The 17,025-nt window shown below is 39.7% G+C and overlaps 1 protein-coding gene across 7 annotated transcripts in view; it reads right to left on the reverse strand.

Annotated features, from left to right (window-relative positions):
• Positions 1 to 2,451: 2,451 nt before the first annotated feature.
• Positions 2,452 to 17,025, reverse strand: part of LOC107078318 (early endosome antigen 1-like) — a 153,322-nt gene continuing 138,748 nt past the window's right edge. For all 7 annotated transcript variants that reach the window (XM_069190851.1, XM_069190850.1, XM_069190854.1 and 4 more), the window contains 2 exons: positions 10,702 to 10,804; positions 2,452 to 3,393 (listed from right to left, as the gene is read on the reverse strand). In XM_069190851.1, the coding sequence (XP_069046952.1) occupies positions 2,926 to 3,393; positions 10,702 to 10,804 (571 nt within the window). In that variant the 3' untranslated portion in view covers positions 2,452 to 2,925. The remainder of the gene's footprint in view (positions 3,394 to 10,701; positions 10,805 to 17,025) is intronic.

Raw genomic sequence — 17,025 nt, forward strand, 5'->3', positions numbered from 1 at the left:
TTCTGTATCAATATAAATAGAATATTTGTAAGTTAGTGTATATTGAAATACTATTTTTCTGATGTAGTTGAACATCGTGGTGTGTTGACAGCAACAGTAATGTTTTCTACTTTCTTATTTAAAATGGGAGTAATTATTTTTTAATTTAGATCAGATCGCATTTCTTGACAATTTAATGCAATAACATTATGTATTTAAAATATCAAAGCAAATCTGTAGCGAATCTCATTGCTTCCTGTCTGGAGGTATTTTTTTTTAAAATGCACATCATGAAGTAAAATTTGCATTTTCTTTCCCCCTTATAAGAACCTCAGAAACGCAAAGCTGATAAATGTGTGTGTATCACAAAAATCCCAAAGACAGTTTAGAAAATGAATTATAAAGACAACAAAGGACTTTGATAGTAACAGCATATTGCAACACCAGCAGGGTGTGGATACGATTATAAAGCCGTCTCTTAATCATTGAAAATGCACAGTTTTACACTTTAATAAAACAAAAGAAAACCATTTGTTATGGTAAATTTAGGCTGTGCATTTTTGGCTATATCTAAACAGAGCACACAGGAAGAATGAAAATTCACTTTATATTATTCATTGTAGACACAGCCTTAATTACCTCGCTGAAATGGATTGGAGATCAGGGAATTATGGAGTAAAATGATGTTACCAGCTTACAGTGTTCATATTTCTGGTTATAATCTCATTTGAAACATCAGACCGGTAGGTGAGGGGATACACACACATGCTAAATGCATTTTAAGCAGGGACATCCATAGTGATAGCCATGCAGTTATATGCATTTTAATGCTGGAATAAATTTATGCTATACTAAAATCAGCTAGGTAATTGTCAACATCCCAGTAGGAAAAGGGTTATATGGTTCACATAAAAAGGACGCTAATTTTGGAAGAAACAAAAATACTGAAACTGCAGTTTTTAGGGTACTAGTATTTTCCAGAAGACCACACACACTAAACCACATGTTCATTAAGTAAAATTACTGCAGGAAGTTGAGGATGAGAGAAGCCCCAATACTGGTTTCTTTGTATGAAAAATGCTAGCTGTGTTGAAAATTAGAACTCATGTTAGGGAGGGGGCATGAATTAATCCTTCAGCCAAGCTAGAATTAATTTAAAACACATCAAAAGCGAGCTTAACCTCTGTAAACCTAACCCTGTTTTCAAGAACAACAAATGATCATTCTCATGATTGTTTCCAAGGGACTGTTTCTCTGCAGTGCTTTTGGCTTGAGCTGTAAACCTTAAATGCTGGCGGTTTTATCCTTAATGACTATATTTATGAGTGTCTGTGAATGCCCATATACAGTACATATATATACGTGTTTGTATTTTTATTTACTGCGACAAATGACAAATACCACTAACAACCCCTGCCTTCCCTCATTAAAACGTGTAATCCTTTGAAACATAGTCAGTTTCTTAATGTTGTTCTGCATCTTGGGGATAACTCAGAGAAAATACCAGGCACAACCTCCTGGATTCAGGATGGTCTCATTAATGAAGGAAAACAGGGCTGATGTTATACGACTCTTTATCCTCTCCTACCTGGCCACTTTCATCCAGAGCACCACAGCACCGGTGAAACTGCCCTTCCTCTTGCTCCAAAACCAAACTGCAGAGGGTGAACAGTCAGCAACATGAGGACCATGTGGCAAAAACTGTCCAATACAAATATTTATTCCAGCCACAACTCTTACGAGCTGTTTCTTAGATTTAAATGCTTTTCTGTAATGTCTGATCTTGCAGTACAAACAGAAAAAAATGTCCAAGACGGCAGGCTAAACAAAATCTACAGTAAATTAGAGCTTAATAATCATGTCTTGTAATTTATATTACAGATGTTCGCTTTATATTTTAACCAAAACATTAATTTGTAGGGATCTGTCCCTGGTGCACATGATGTGTGAAAGTAGAACAGAAAACGTCCAGAAAGGGACATTAATTGAACATGTTATTGGTATGCAAAGGAACAAGTAATAGGTTTATTCCATGCTGAAAAAAAGAAGAAAGAGAACACAACGTTTCGGCAGTGGAGCCTTCTTCAGGTGTCATACCAATGTTATTGGTATGACAAGACGAGATGCACAGCTGTTCAAACAGAGGTGAAAGTGACCACTGTCTCTCTACTAACAAACCAATAATATCTAGTGTTTCAGTGGCAAATTTTATCGGTTTATCACAAAGTACAGCTAAACTTGACTACATTTGTATTTTGTTTTGTAGCAATGATCAATATATGATGAGTGAAAACTGCTATTTTATAAAGTAGTTCAGAATTTACATATGCTTTTGATAACTGATTACAACCATTAGGTCCAATATTTAACATTGCAGAGATTACCCTTAAAGAACTAGTGCAGAATAGGTTATATGTCAACAGTAAAAAAATGTAAATGAAAAGGACATTATCAGCAGGCAAGACAAACACAGAAGGTGATTCTCCCTCTTTTATTTATGAGAACACAGAACCACAGGATAGAGATGGCAGATAATTTCCTTTAGACACAATATGGCCCCAGGCATTTTAATGCCAGTACTTGTAGGAAAATATGTCACTGACCAATAACTACTGTAATAAATTAAACATGTATTTGTAAATTAATCATTCCAGTAAGAACAGGGCCACAGCCTCTCTTGAAATGATAGGTAAGAAAAATTTTAACACAAAGAAAATGGAAAAAAAAAGTTTCACTCAAGGCAAATCATTTTTTAAAATATTTTAGCTTATGCAAATGTTTAGCTCTTTCAAAATATTTGCTCATTTTTGTTTAAAAAAAATATTTACTGGCTCAATATACCAATCTGTGATCATGTAACTTTAGGAGACTATTTTATTTTTTAAACAAAGGAAAAACAAAACACAAAATAAATTCTGATACTTGTTTTCCAAAAATGTGTGAATCTCATGACCTCTGGACCTTCCCGGCTTCCACATTTGGAGAAGCGGCATGTGCTTGCTGGATTTCCACAGTGAGCTCATTCATTTTCTCCGACCAGTACTCTGTGCTCTCCTGCAGCTGTGCAGAGAGCTCTCCAACTCGCTGGATCCAGTACGATTTATCTAGCGAGTCGCTTATCCTGGGTTCTTCAAGATCCCTTCTTGTTAAAGTTTCTGTTCCTTCCCTTTCAGAGGTCCTGAAGGGCTCTTGTCCGAGCTCCGGGTATAAATGTGAAATGGCATCTGGGTCAGAGGGCCGCGCCCCTTGGTGGCCGAGAGGCCGTCTCTGCTCCTGCGCCGTCTCTCGAGGGGCCCTGGGGGAGGGCGAGGCCCGCGAGCAAGTCTCTAACTGCCGCTCGAGCTGGTTTCGCTCGGCGCGCTCCGCCTCCAGCAGCTTCCTCTGACTCACGTTCTCCTTGCTCAGCGCGTTGAGCTGCCGACAGGAGCGAAAAGGGAAAGAGCAGCAGGTTAAAAACATTACGGGGAAAGTACAGAGTCATCCTAAATGAACTGTTTGCATAAGTTCTCGACGGGAAGCAAAAAAAATATTTAAATAGCTAAAAAGCTAGTTTTGTGTCATCTGAAATGTCGCTTCTTATTAGGCGTTTCCTTGTTAAAGTCGAGTTCATTACACAGGATTTGGTACTTTGCTTTAAATACTGTATTAACAATAATGATGATGACAACGTCCTCTAATCCCTGAGCCACATACTAGTGCTCAGTCAGCAACAGCATTTTCTATTTAGAGTGCAGTGTCCACATGAGCAAGACAGAGATGGGAAAGATGAACACAAGTTCTGAGCACATGTTATTAATGGCCATGACCCTTCCTAAACACTGCCCAGCACCCATTATTTAAAGCAAGAACATGTTTTAAGCAGTCTGATACAGCAACCTGGATCCCAAATGCAAGGCTTTTTATGTAAAGAAGTTCTGGGAAGGATGGAAGAAAACATACAGAAACCATGAAAAATGCCATCATTTGCACACTACAAAAAACAATTTAAAAAATGAGAGAATACATTTAAACAAAAACACAGTCAAACCACAAAACAAAACAAAGTGCTCTCAAAAAACACTCTGGACAATGACATCATGGCTGAAGAGAAATAAATTAAATTGTGACCCATTTAAAAGACCTTATACTAAGAATAAAAGACCAAGCAATTATTTATTTTTGTACTGTAATTACATTTCTATGTGCAGTCAATTTTCTTGTTTCACACTGACAGCAGAAATTAAGAAGAATTAAAAGAGAGTAATTAGATAGGCATTAGAGGGTCACTGCAGAGACCACATCTTTATTTTTAACATAAAATATTAAGGGAAATCTAGGCAGCTTGTTTATTCTAGGAAATGATGAGCCACACTTTCTTTGAGCGGTTAGTCTTGAAAGGCCAGAATAACCACAGCTGGCATGACACAGCACTATAAATGGTCATGAAAAATGAATGTATCTTAGCACCCTAGGGTGTCCAAGTAGCTGTGGGACGGTGGTATGCCTGACAATAGCAACTGGAGAAGGATAAAAGCTGCATGAGTAGCGCTCACAGGGGTTTGTGGCTCAACGAGGAAACACAGCAATGCCAGAAGTCATAAAAACACACTTATGTTAACAAGTTTCTTTCTTACCAAAAGTCCTAGGGCCCTGACATCACAGCCCACGCTTAAATGAATGCAAAAAATAACCTCAGTAACATGTGCTTGTCAGGTTTTTGGGAGCTACAGTTCATAAATGATTTTATGGACAGAGATGTCTAAGGGGAAATCTTCCAGACCCTCGTCATGACATGTGCAACAAGGCTGTGGACAGTCAAGCCACGTTCCAGCTCCTTCCCACTGCCACACACTGCTGCTCCATTGCTTGACTGGTTCGTTTGAACTACAGGACACGATCACTTATGAAAACTTTTTGTGGTAGACAACTGTGTATTCCCTGCAGGTCTTGCAGCTGGTTTCATGTGTGCTGATCTTGGATTATGGATCTTTCCCAGATGGCAATGACTTCCTATCCTGACACACCTAACCCACCTTCTAAAAAAAATAATCCATTATTAGAGCTAATTATGGCAAGTGAAAGTAGTCGTTAAACAGCAATTTTAGCCACAATCAAATGATTGGGGATGTAAGCCCTGAGAACCTTAAACCTCAAACTTGATGAGAGTGCACTGAAAAGAAGGAAAATAAATGCTACCTAACAAGTGAACTGTTGACATTAAACGCACACGTGGGGCTCCGTGATGCAGGGGAATTCATGAGTAAATCAGAATCGATGTGATTTCTGATGTTTCTGTAGACAATCTCAACCACACTACAAATAGCCTGCAGGAGCTCACAGCCCCACAGTGCTACAGTATGTTCATAGGACGAGCCTTCAGTGATGTACAGTACGTCTGACCAGTTAACTTTCATAGACTAGACAGTTGGCAAAAGTGATGAGCACATTCTCATAGCTGCTGACCAATCAGTAACCAAATGCCATTGTAATATATTCCCCCTTTCCTGGGCAAGACATCTAGAGCTCTACCACACTTAAAAACTACCTTACAGGTACAGCAGCTGATTGAGGTAATTTGCAAATCCAATACAGGTGACTAGAAAATACTGTGTGGGTTGTGTCGGCGTTCCTGACATTTTCACTGAAATTTGCTCAGACGAAGTTTAATTTTTTTTTTATGTATGCAAGATACATTTTAGTTATTCCGATGGGCAAAAATGTTGTGGAACATGAATATATTTACAATTAGTGAAGGTCAATAATAGAAAATGTTAAAAAAACTTTAATGTACAACACATGTATTAGAAGAACGGATGTTAAGTTTAAGCTTTAGGTCACACGGATACAAATTTCAGTAGGAGCGAGCTACCCTTTCTTGTTGTCAACAGAGCACTATCACTGAAGGATTACATACTCTTAATACAAAGGCAGACTTTCTGGAGCCAGATCTGTCTTTTCCTCTGAGATAAGATCAGCAAAAAACACATGACTATTTTTAAAACATTTTTTTAAAGTGACAAAGTGACTACTAACTAACTATCCAAGAGTTCCCAGAGCAACAGAGCCATTGGACTTCAGCTGATTCACCAGACACAGGCTCTTATACATTTATAATCATATACGATAGAATTAGCTAAGAGTTGTTACCTGGGCAAGGCCTACAACACTGGGGCCTAAATCACAGAATTGCATACAAAATCACAACAAAGAAACTGATATTAGAAAGCGATTAACTGTCTCTCCAATTAAAAAGAGATACTTGGAAAAAAAACAATCAGGCAAAAGAAGTTAAACACTGACAAATGTACTCAAGGCAACCAAAAAGATAATAAATATCTCCAGAATTTGTTGTATTTAATATCAGAAAACACCAGCAGATATTGATAGATAATCTTGCCTCATAAACAATAAATTCACATAGTTGACATTCAGGAAAGGGCAATTATTTAAGCTAAAACATGGTTATTAAACAGATAGTACAGATAAGATGTAAATACTCAAACTGGGGTGGTGTAATTAGTGGAGTACCACAGGGGTCTGTACTAGGACCCACGCTCTTCGTTATTTTTATCAACAATCTTGAATCCAGATTAGTTAATAAACTGGTCAGGTTTGCAGATACTGAATTAGAAGTATTGGCAAAGACTATTGAAATAGCAAATTAAATTAAAAAATTTAAAAAGATTTAGATAAAAGCTGGCAGTGCAGGACCATTGTACGCAGGTAATAAAAACATGGATACAACTTTGCCATAAATACAAATTTGAAAGAAAAAAAACAATCGAGAAGAAAAGGAGGTGTTTGACGTGTTCAAACTTCTAAACAATGTGGAGTGCACCTTAAATGGCAACTAAAAGCTATGATATATAATACAAAATATGCTTCTATTAAAATCAAGAGATGTTATGTTTGAAATTGTGTAATGCACTAAAAAGGACTCATTCAGAATACTGCGTACAGTTTTGGCCACCACATTATAGAAAAAATATTGTTGTTCTGGAACCAGTCCAGAAAAGAACATCCAGATACAGTCTGGGACGTCAAGCAAAGTCCTACACCGTCATGTTGAAACTGAAGCTTTCTGGTCTACGAGGGGACCTGATACAAACGTTAAAAATCCTCAAAGCCCCTGACAAAATCAACAGAGATACATGAACCAGAGCATGCCAGTGGAAACTAGATGGAAGTGGAGTTATAAAGGAAAGCAGGAGGCTCTTCTTTACTAAAAGGGCTGTCGAAGTAATGGAACAAGCTGCTCAGCTCTGCGGTTGAAGCCGATATCCTGGCTACTTTCAAGAGACAGCTGAATGAGATCTTCTGATCAATTAGCTACTAATTTCCAAAACAGGCCAGATGGGTCGAATGGTCACCTCTTGTTTCTAATCTTACTTATATTCTTACTGTATGTAAAAATTCAAAGATACCCCCTTCCTGCATAATTTAGCGGCACCTTACTTTTCTTTGAGGAATGTTAATGCCAGTATGGGAATGGTAAGTAAATTGGTGTCTATTGGGGATCTACTGAATAACAGCACCTAGACATGTAATTTTTTCCAGTATTTATACACTCCTGTAGTACCCCTGATCTTAATCCCTCACCACTGTATCCCATGGACACAATGTACCCGCTTCAACTTCGCACCACCTGGACATTTTGTATTGTTTGACATTTGTAATGAAAAGGACCAATTTCCTCAACATGCTGTAATTGGCGAGGTGTTATTTTAAAGCTACTGTTCTATTGATTCTGGTAGAGAGAGAGTAGAGAACTATAACAAGAGAAAAGTCTTTGATGCTTAATTTTACTGAGGCCAATGTCCTCTATATGCGAACACCTACCCCTGCTCTCTAGTTCTGACTGGCCCAACTGATAAAATGCAGCATTTTAATTCTCAGTACTTTGTGAAGAACGATCTAGTTACTGAACTGCGATTCAAAATATGATTAAATATTCCCTAGCACTTGAATTTAAAATGCTTAGGTGTCTCACCCCTAAGAGACATAGAATCACTTTCTTTTTAACAGTGCATCATTCACAGTGAGAAGTCTGGCACAAAACCAGAAGCATCACAAGCTTTTCACCACTGAAAACCATCCACCATCCACATCACCAAGATGAGATGCAATGGAAAATCGAATGACCTGATGTGTAGGGTTTAAAATGTTTACGGTGCAAGAAGCTGAACAGACATGTTGGCAACAATGTTCTTTATTCAGTGACTTGAATTGGATTTTCACCAAGGCACTGGGTTGACCACTCCACCTCCTCGGAAAAATGTTGCAGGATCTTAAATGATCTGAGGCAGCAAGAGTCTCATCTGACAGATGACCGTGTAAGATCAGCCTCTCAGTCAAGAGTTGCCTTGATTTCAAATAGGAAGTGGGCGGGCTTTCACAGAAGAGGAAGAGGACCTGAAATCAGAGATCTGGTGCACTGGGTTGTGTGATCTGCTCGATCATTCGCTCCTTTCCAGGTTTTCCCCATTCAGCCCCCTAAGGAAACGTTAGTCCTGTAACTGGATGCTCCTACACCAGACTGCGCCCTGTCAGGGAGCCCGCATACTGGCTGGCCATTTCTGGCCCAGACTGCGGAGTACCACCCACCGGCCCACCAAGAAGCAGAAGTACAGCAAAAGATAGAAAACATGCAGTGAGAGTATCTCTAGAAATAGTGATTATTCAAAATTCAAAATGGATTAGCTGGGACCAACACCACAAATTTCTGAATGTGTATACAGTACATATTTAGATATAATGGGTGTAATTAAAAGACGAGCTGAAAAGGGATTAAAAAAAAGCAAACTAATGGGTTGTCAATGTAACACAATATTGCACGCAGCCACACAACCTGCTCATTTTACTTTGAGCGGTTTGATCACTTTCATCACCATGGATTTGAATTATGTGCGAAGCAACAATTTTCCAACTGGTCTAAACCACCGCAGGCTATGGGATTCTTAAGGAGAATCAGCAGCTCCTGCCCTCGAGGAGTGTGTATATTTCATAGAAACCACATTCATCCCGCGGGTTAGACCTTACTAAGGCATACATGTACTGTACACATGCACTGGCACACAGGCATAGTCACATGCACTCACATATGTACAGTATAAACAGCCTTTATGTACTGAATGAGGAGAGATCAATGAACCCAGCTACAGTATGTAGACGGGAGAGACCCTCAGTCGCTTAAAATGGTTCTTTCTGATGTACCTCGCTGCTACAATAAAAACGCTGGGAGGACAGTAGCGCGTGTGATCTAAAAGGCAGTGGACGGGACGGCAGGCAGAGATCCGGGGGGTGATGTCTTGTGTCCTGGCCATGCATGCTGTCAGCCATTGCCAGCCACGTGTCCTCCCTGTCAGCGCAGGCCATGTTGATCACATGTTGTATTGATTTACAGATTAACACCCAAACAACCGAAAAGGACATCAGGGTGTTTATTACTCTCAAATATATATTTTTGTATTTAAATCCATCACATTTGTTTCAGAAATGGACGTCAACTACACTGGAGTAGAATGGTTAGTGTAAAAATTAGAAACCTAAATTACATCTGACTTTATTCCAGACAAGCAATATATGCAGATTAAGCAAGGGCAATTTAGCTCAAACTGCCACGGTCATTTTCCTACCATTATACAGAGATGAAGTAAGACATTTCATTATTATTTAGACTGAAACGTCAGCACAGAAGTTGCTGAAATTACCTCTGAATTTTACTTGAGTTAGTGGAGTCATTATTTCAAACATTTTAGTCTGAATCAATATCTGTAATGATTCATTCTTTTGATTAAGAAGTGACTCCATCTGTAGGTGTCAGATAATTACCGAGATGACCTATAATGAGAATATTTCACAAGTCTCCGACTTCACTTTCCTATTCCCTCAACAGTATAATGACTTCCCCTTCGTGCTTTTTATAGTGGTCTTATGCACTTGGGGTTTGGTTCTGTGATCAGTCACTATCACTGCACAGTTCTATCATTTTCTGTAGACAAAGGCTTATTGTGACGTGGAATGAAAATTGTTACATCAAAATTTAGGCCATTCCAGAGATTCAGTGTAATTAATTCCTTTTGTGCAAGCCGTTACACAACTGCTGGTATACAAATTTCTGTAGCTCCGGATTTATTTTTAAATGAATATATTCAATGGTCAGGGCTTTCAAAACCAGGGAAAGACCACAGTGAATTTTACATAGTTCTTCATGATAATTTCTAGATGCCAGAGCCCCACAGAGTAGGTAAATTATATACTTTGGTAAGTTAGGTTTCAAGAAAAATGAGGCATTAATTATGATATTCTTCAGGCAAAATAGAACTTAGACAATGAGTGTGTCAGAGACCTCAGAATCAAATATCACTTTAAGCTAATGTGGCAGAGTCTGTTGGCGCATGTAGCAGCTCAGAGATTTGTTAACATTTACATTGCAAACTGCCAGCAGAAGTACAAGGGTCCCTATTGAACTGACGAATAGAGAAGAATGTGACCCATCAGATGCAGCACTTGGCTGGAAACTTCAAGTTTTCAGTACAAAGTATCTCTTCCAATTTCTGTCAAATATTAATATGCTAATGTCTCCAGAAAAAACTCATTGCTTTATTTTCTTTAACCCACAGCCTTAAGAAAAAATATATATTTTTGCTTTTTTTAGCTGAAAGAAAATAAGACCTTGAGTATCTGTGGCATGTGTAATAAGTTTAAAGGCCACAGCAGAGCTGGAAAATCTCTGGACATTACCTGTTGGTTAAGATGGCGAATAGACTCCATGTTTGCCTTTAGCCTGGCCTGCATGTCTTCAAGAGCGGATAATTTCTGGGTCATGACACTCTCCTTTTGTTCCCTTTAAACAAAGAAAGACAGTTTTTTTCAAGACTAAATTGGGTGGTTCTACTATCTATGAACACCTTTTAGGACAAAGAAAATCTGCCAGTTGAGACATTTGACTGTTGGTGTTGGATACACGGAGAGCAGAAGACATCAGAGCATACATTTGATCCAAAACAGTAATACTCAACACCTTGTCTTTATAATTGCAAGTTTGTTTCAAAGCTTTGTGCTAATGGAAACTCCAAGCCTGCAGTTCAAGACGCTAGGTAGGTTAACCTCACTTAAACCTGGTGTGAGGGGAACCCCTGGGGCCACCGCTCCTCAGTTGGTACACAGCTCAGTCCTGTCTTCCTTAGAGAGCTTGTGTCCCTGTGCCTGCTGACCCAAGAAGCTGCTGTTAAGCCCCATGCCATCGCTGTGTGTGTGTGTGGGGGTGTCCCCACTGTGAGGCCAGCAGCTGTTCCAAAGCACACTGCTGCTTTCATACATCCCTTCGGATCCCTAGGAAGATTCCTTACCTTGTGAGTGTGCCTCACGGAGCTGATCCACTGCTGGGACAAAAGGTATGTCCTAAAGAAATGGGAGCATCCAGGATAGAGGCTTCAATTCCATTAGGTATAAGAGACGGTGACACATTGGCCTTGTCCAATGCAAACCCATTGTATTTGAGGTCATAGGCAGTAATTCATTCTGTGCAGGTCTGTGACCTGGGCACAAGGACTGCAGAATCCTAGACCAGATGGCTTGCTGCCATATCACTCTGCAACTCGCAACTGACAACACAGTGAAGCTCAGCAGGTGTGAGCCTGGCCAGTACCTGGATGGGAGACCTCCTGGGAAAAACGAAGGGTGCTGCTTGAAGAGGTGTTAGTGGGGCCAGCACGGGGAGCTCACTCTGCGGTCTGTGTGGGTCCTAATGCCCCAGTATAGTGACAGGGACACTATACTGTAAAAAGGTGCTGTCCTTCGGATAAGATGTAAAACTGATGTTCTGACTCTCTATAGTCAAAAATCTTAGGGTGTTTTTTGAAAAGAGTAGGGGTGTTACCCCGGTGTCCTGGCCAAATTTCCCCATGGTCTTTACCAATAATGGCTTCCTAATAATCCCCATCTCTGAACAGGCTTTATCGCTCTGCTCCCCACCAGTACACTCCCCACTGAGAGCTGGTGTGTGGGGAGCGTAGTGGTGCACTATGGCTACCGGCGCATCATTCACCACTGGTGGTGGTGGAGGGGATCCCCATTACCTGTAAATCGCTTTGAGTGGAGTCTCCAGAAAAAGCACTATAGAAGTGTAAGCAATGATTATTAATTATTAGACAGATAAGCAACCAGCACTGTAGTGAAGCTGTGCCATGGGTAGCTTCTTAAGGCAGGATTTCATAATGTGACACTCCCAGGTTAAGAAGGACATGAAGGCGTGACTGGCACCAGAGGCTGGGGGGAACTGGTCAGGCCACATGGCACTTGTGTCACACAGGGCTAAAGGCGGGACCACCTGGCCGTGGGTTGCAGGCCCTGAGGCTGAGTGGATCCAGGAGGATCTGACTCCCCACCAGAAAGCACACGGCCGACGCAGGAGGCCCCCTGGAACAGGAAGTGCTCTGTGTGTCAACAGGAAGTGCTCTGTGGGTGAACAAGTAGGGCTCTGGAGGCCAGGCACTGTCCTGAGACCCCACCTCTGAATTGGGGGGAAGACACGTGTGCTCCTCACACTCCCTTCTTCTGGAAGGGGGGCAGCACCAGAAGACACAGACATCAGCTAAAGATCCAGCTGCCAGCACTTGCAGCGGAGACTGAGAGCGACTCATTGGCAACACATCCAGTGCAGGTCCTCCTGTTCAGGACTGCCGTGCTCACTTTGCAGCTCTGGATTCTGGATTTACAAAGAGGCTCTAGGAGGATTTACAAGGCTGATTGATGTGACAATTTTGTTGGGTCCGTTCAGTGTCCTGGTTTTGCAGGACTGTCTGATGTTTGTCTTCTGTGCTACTGTTAATAAAAGCCTGGTGCTCACAAGGTGAGTTTTGGACAGTAAAACACATGGGTGTAAGACCTTATCTAGCATTGGACTTCTCATGTCTTCAAAAACAAGGATTCATCACATAAAAAAAAAAGTCCAGGGGAATACAAGTGCAGTGTGTAAAATCTTCTAATTTAGGATGTTTTGTAGGTGCTTTGGTATGATACATGTCTAAAAAGATAGAAATTCCCGTTTAATTAATGAAAAAAGTAGTAAGTGATATCCTCATATCCTACAGAATTCCAACTAGGCTCTGTTTCTGTTCCAAATAAAACAACTTGTCCAGTTAGAACACTATCGCTCATTGTTACAAATGTGCACTTGTTTTTTATGTGCTACATTATCAGTCTTTAAACAAATGGTATTAAACAACTTTTTTTTTGTTAATTTTCATGCTAAGAGAAACTTGAGCTTTTGCTAAAGCACTGGACACAAAGATGTCAGTCAAGCTTGAAGAAATACATTCCTTATGAGCCCCTAATGAACTCCTTTTCCCGACACAAACTTTCTTCCCTATTAGCAATATGTTGTAACAAAGAGAGGCAAGACTGCATGTGCCCATTATGAAGATTTAAAAACAACAAAGAAAATTCGATGACAAGTAATTTTGTAATGCATTATGTCCCATTGTGTCTCATTATATTGTTTTATATCAATAAATATCAAAACTCCTGTCAGGAAAAAGATCTTTCCTAATCACGCAAGTGAACATTAACAATGCCACTAGTTCTATAAAGTTCAATAACGAGGCTCCATTGTTCTTATTGATATATATAAGATACTCTACAGACAGCAGATAAAATTCAATTAGAGGAATTGATATACACATACAATACATTTATACATATTCCTCCTGTAGCGAAGAAAAGATTTAATCAGAATTTAACAGACGTTAAATGAAGTCCAAACTTCTGTCAACCAAACATCCAATATTTGCAAGGTTCTAGCCAGAGACTTTCTCAATAATATGAAGTTTCATCTAATAAAACATTAATTGTACAGATTCTGCTTTCAAACATGTCTTGCCCTGGAAAAGAATCAGCAAACACAAATCCTAATGGGAATTAAAGCTGTAACTTTTGCTCGATTTACTAAGATAGCAAAATACCTAAGGAGCCAAACTATTTTTTCTGGTTTCTTTTTCATGCCAAACCTTATTAAGCAAGTTTTGTGAACTAAGAAACCCCCAAAGTCTGTCATTTCCAATGTAATTTTAATTGAAAACATTTCATTTCACGGAGAGCAAGAAAATAACTTTGGGGAAAAAATGAAGAACAGAAGTAAATGGAGGAGTTTTTTTTTCACTTTTATTAATTTGGAAACAAACCAATAAAAATGCAAAAAAGCACTAACCCATAAGAAAATGAGTGGGAGGTCACACAAAAAAGGGACAAGGGAGCTAATTAAACAAATTCTGGAGACAAAAGCAGCTTTTTCACTAATAAATGTAACCTAGTCGTACTTCCTGGAAATGGGGGTGTACACAGAAATAATTAACTACACGTGTATGTGCTAGTGCATGTTGGCACAATCTAAATTTCACTGCAGTCCAACAATTAGACCTAACTTTTATAGACTGTGCTTTATGGTTTCATCTTAAGCTGATTAATTAAAATGCACTGTACATCTGGTACACTTTGACTCTGATTCTTACCATCAAAAAAAGGAATTTAATTATGTTTAAATTTGAGACACTTTTTACCCTCAGACCTACCTACAGCACTTTAATTTTGTTTAAGGTTGAGATATTAATAAACTCAAATAAATAACTGGGTTGCATAATAAAATATTGTGTACGTTATTTGTAACAGTGCTTTATTAAAGTCTAACCAAGGAGCGAAATAGACGTGTTTTAAATAGAAATGTTATCACAATAATTGAGTTGCAAGTTTTTGGCTGAAATATGACTCCCAAGACTCCAGACTGAGAAACCCTCTGAACCACAAACAGGACCAACAGACCTCACTGGGAATCTGAAAAACAATTGTCAAATTGTCCAGGCTTTGAGAGTATGCACATGAGTCTTGAAACCACAGCATTTCAAGACTCATGACATTGAACCTACATAAGTATTGCAAATCACCAGGCCTAAATATTACAGAGTGTGCGTGAGTGGAAATGCCCAAGCCTACAACATTCGCAGGTTTTCAAGGTAGCCATGCTGTCCTCTAGACTGTGCTGTCCTGGTCCTGCAGGCCCACACACCGGTGGGTTCGTGTTCCAGCCCACAGCTCTCGGTTGCACAATCGAACCCTCAGCTGACTTCATAACACGATAAACATGACGACAAACTATCACAACCAATGGGAACAATAAAATCCCAAACTGGAGGGAAAACACAAAACTTATTTTGTGTACATATTCCAAACGAGCAAATCGTTAGTTCAATTAAGGCTTTAATTGGGTAATTAAGCTCAACCGGAATGAAAACCTGCAGATGTGTGAGGGCTGGGAACCCCTAAATTAGACCCATGCCAACTGCTCAATATAAACCACAAAGCAGTAGTGAGATCCAGCAACTTCACCAAACCAACCTGGAGGACGACAGAGCAACTGCACTTGCAGCTAGGATGGTTTCTGGTATGTTGCAAAGCTGAGAATCAGCAATTATTGATAAACCCCTGTCTTGGGAGATAGAGAACACAAACAAAATATGCTGCATGGAGGAGTAAAACCAGTCAAACAAACATCAGCAGCTGAAAGTCATTGCCAGAAACTTTCGAAAAAGGATGCCTGTGCTGCCTTCCTAAAATAGATGGTGACTTAAACTCTGTATAATTGCAATCACAGTCTGTCCATCACAGAAATAGTCTAAAAGGGAAAATATCTTTTCTGCTTTTGGTGTTGCGCTGGAACTCCAATCTGAAAATGTGCTGAAGAACAGAGGAACAAACCTGCTGAGATTAATCACTGTGGCAGAACGACATGACAACCGCTGCAAGAGGAGCTCTCTGGAATCGCTACTCGTCAGCAGGAAAGAAATCACAAACGCTGTGCTACCCTCCCAAAAGAGAGGGCCAAACCTGGCCAGGCCTCTCAGAAATTACGTAGATAGCAGAGTTATTTTACTATTCAGCCATTAATTTCCAACAATGCCCGCGTGGGTCAATTGGTCTGAAGCTAGCTTTTTTAAATTTCAGAACCTCAGTTTCACAGACATCGTTACAAAAGGGCTACAGCTCAGGAATATATTTCACTCTCTCATGTTTGTATCTTCATGTAAACAATGATGAACAGATTCTGACCAGAGACCAGTTGGAAACTGACAGCTGAAAGCATCAAGAAAATTTATAACAGCTGACATGAGAGGAAATTAAAGCATAGTAAAAGCTATTTGTTTTTGCATGTAAATGGAACCACTGTTTTCCCTCTAAATATGATCTATTCTGACTGTGTGTTGATAAGAACATACCCTTCTCCCAAAAGGAAATTGTTCATCATAGTGTTCTTGTGATCTTCAAATATAACTATCCATCCATTTTCTAGCTGTTTTATGCTTTACTGAGTCAGGGGGCAGCTGGAGCTTAACTCAGCAAGCAACGGGCACAAGGCAGGTCTCTGGACAAGACATTTTACATATTTTAATATACTACATTATTTTAATAATGCACACATAGCAACAAAAGAATACACCTTTACCTATACTAAAGTTTAAAATCTAGAAGAGCCCATTACAGCTTTATGGATGTCAATCATGGCTCAGACCTGCAGGCCCTGCGACAGCGCACGGGAGAAGAAGGAAGTGCAGCTAGACTCCACTGACCCTCCCCCCTTGTAGGCTCACCCCCTTTTGTCATGTGACATTCAACACATCCCCTGATAGGAGGATGACATCCCTGGTTGTAGTGTAGCTCAGGATGCCCTACCGACACTTTTTTTGTTTAAAGGTCTGTTCCACAAAGTTCTAGAGCTGCTGCATTTTGCATATGTGCAACAAATTTAGGAAAATTGTAGAATTTTGGAACAAAAACAACAACCAAATAAAGTTCACTACATATCCAAAGAAATATGATGGAGACATAGGCTGGAGCTTCTGTAGCAGGATTCATAGATTCATTTGTAACCACTTTAGCATTGTTCAATGTTACTTTCTCATTCCTCATGTTAATCATTTGCACTGTGTCCTGAGTCTTCAGGGAAACATGTGCTTGGATTGAGAATTGGTTAACAGAAAACAGAGTAGAGATAACGGGTGAATGTTCAGATTGTCA

The sequence above is a fragment of the Lepisosteus oculatus genome, chromosome 6, assembly GCF_040954835.1.
Source record: "Lepisosteus oculatus isolate fLepOcu1 chromosome 6, fLepOcu1.hap2, whole genome shotgun sequence".
Taxonomy (NCBI): domain Eukaryota; kingdom Metazoa; phylum Chordata; class Actinopteri; order Semionotiformes; family Lepisosteidae; genus Lepisosteus; species Lepisosteus oculatus.